Source organism: Parus major, unplaced genomic scaffold, assembly GCF_001522545.3.
Source record: "Parus major isolate Abel unplaced genomic scaffold, Parus_major1.1 Scaffold330, whole genome shotgun sequence".
NCBI lineage: Eukaryota > Metazoa > Chordata > Aves > Passeriformes > Paridae > Parus > Parus major.
The window spans coordinates 127867-129999 of NW_015379280.1; the positions used below are offsets into that span (position 1 = coordinate 127867).

The window sequence follows — 2133 nt, forward strand, 5'->3', positions numbered from 1 at the left end:
ATAATAATAATAATAATAATAATAATAATAATATAACCCTAATATATAATATATATAAAACATGCCCATACTATAATATAACCCTATAATACAATCTATATACCCCCTGTCCATTCTCTATCACCCCCTACACAACATTTAACCCCTTCCTGCCCACCCCAGGCCTACTACTACTGCTTCATCACGCTGACCACCATCGGCTTCGGCGACTACGTGGCGCTGCAGAAGGACCAGGCTCTGCAGACGCAGCCCCAGTACGTGGCCTTCAGCTTCGTCTACATCCTGGCGGGGCTGACGGTCATCGGCGCCTTCCTCAACCTCGTGGTGCTGCGCTTCATGACCATGAACGCCGAGGACGAGCGGCGCGACGCCGAGCAGCGAGCGCTCCTGGGCCACGCGGTTCCCGGCCCCGCCGCCGCGCCCCCGGCCGAGAGAAGGTTCCGGAACGTTTACGCCGAGGTCCTGCACTTCCAGTCGGTTTGCTCGTGCCTGTGGTACAAAAGCCAGGAGAAGCTGCAGTATTCCATCCCCATGATTATTCCCAGGGATTTGTCGGGGTCGGATACGGCCGTGGAGCGCTCTTCGCCCGCTCGTTGCGTGGAGACGCCGGAGCATCGCTGCTTCTGCCGCTCCCGCCGTTCTGCCATCAGCTCCGTGTCCACCGGGCTCCAGAGCCTGGCGGCGTTCCCGGGATTCGCCAAGCGCCGCAGCTCCGTGTAGCCCCTTCCCCATCCCTGACCCAGCCCGGATCCCTCCCGGAGCGGGACGAGGCCGCCTCGGGCTCCGGGACCGCGCCGGAGCGGGACCCCTTGGCTCCGGAATGGATTTTAATTTATCTTGGATTTTCATTTCAAACCTCTTGGATTTCCATTTCAAACCTCTTGGATTTTAATTTAAAACCTCTTAGATTTAAATTAAAACCTCTTGGATTTTTAGTTTCAAACCTCTCTTGGATTTTAATTTCAAACCTCTTGGATTTTAATTTCAAACCTCTTGGATTTTTAATTTCCAACCTCTCCTGGATTTTAATTTCAAACTTCTCTTGGATTTTTATTTCAAACCTCTGGGATTTTAATTTAAAACCTCTCCTGGATTTTAATTTAAAACCTCTCCTGGATTTGAATCTAAAACCTCTCCTGGATTTGATTTTAAAAGCTCTTGGATTTTTATTTCACCAAAAACAACCCAAAACAATCCTTGAAAATGTGAAACTGGGGAGAGCCTCGGAATCCAGCGGGATCGAGGGGCAGCCAGTCCTGCCCTTTCCGTGCTCTGGATCCTCGGGAATTCCCCGGGAAGCGCGGAAGGCCACGGAAATCAGGCTAAGAGGGGCTTAGCCGGAGCTTTTCCACATCAGCCGCCCGGAAAAGCAGCCGGAGTCACGTAGGCCGCTCCAAAATCTGGGATTTGGGGCCGGATTAACCCTTTGGAGCGGGGGCAGAGCTGGGAGTCCTCGGGATTTAGCGGGAATCATCCATGGGAGGCTGGTTCATCCCGCAGGAATTCTGTTTGCATCCTTGCTGAGGCTCCAGGGGTGGAATTGTTCCCCTCAGGGAGGTTCTTTTGGGATATTTTCCCTTGGAATCACCATCTCCATTCTCTCCAAAGCTCTGGGGATGGAATTGTTCCTCCTGGGAAGCAGTTTTGGGGAAATTCGGGAATTTTTCCCTTGGGATCCCCATTTCCATCCTCACCGAGGCCCCAGGGATGGAATTGTTCCCCTCAGGGAGGTGTTTTTGGATAATCCAGGATATTTTCCCCCTGGGATCCCCCTTTCCATCTTCCCCGAGTCTCCAGGGATGGAATTTTTCCCATCAGGGAGTTTTTTCTGGGAATTTTTCCCCTGGGATCCCCATTTCCATCTTCCCCAAGGCTCCAGGGATGGAACTGTTCCATCCAGGACATTTTTGGGGGGAATTTTTTCCCTGGGATCCCCCTTTCCATCCTCCCCGAGGCTTTGGGGATGGAATTGTTCCTCCTGGGAAGGGGTTTTGGATAATCCTGGATATTTTCCCTTGGAATTACCATCTCCATCCTTCCCAAAGCTCTGGGGATGGAATTGTTCCCATCCAGGAGGGATTTTTTTTGGGAATTTTTCCCCTGGGATCCCCTTTTCCATCTTCCCCGAGGCTC

General features: G+C 51.8%; 1 protein-coding gene across 1 annotated transcript; it reads left to right on the forward strand.

Annotated features, from left to right (window-relative positions):
• Positions 1-147: 147 nt before the first annotated feature.
• LOC107198813 (potassium channel subfamily K member 3-like) lies at positions 148-1016 on the forward strand (the record flags this gene model as incomplete). Its single annotated transcript, XM_033511533.1, has 1 exon — positions 148-1016. A coding segment is annotated over one exon (573 nt), but the record flags the coding sequence as incomplete, so codon positions are not given.
• Positions 1017-2133: the final 1117 nt, after the last annotated feature.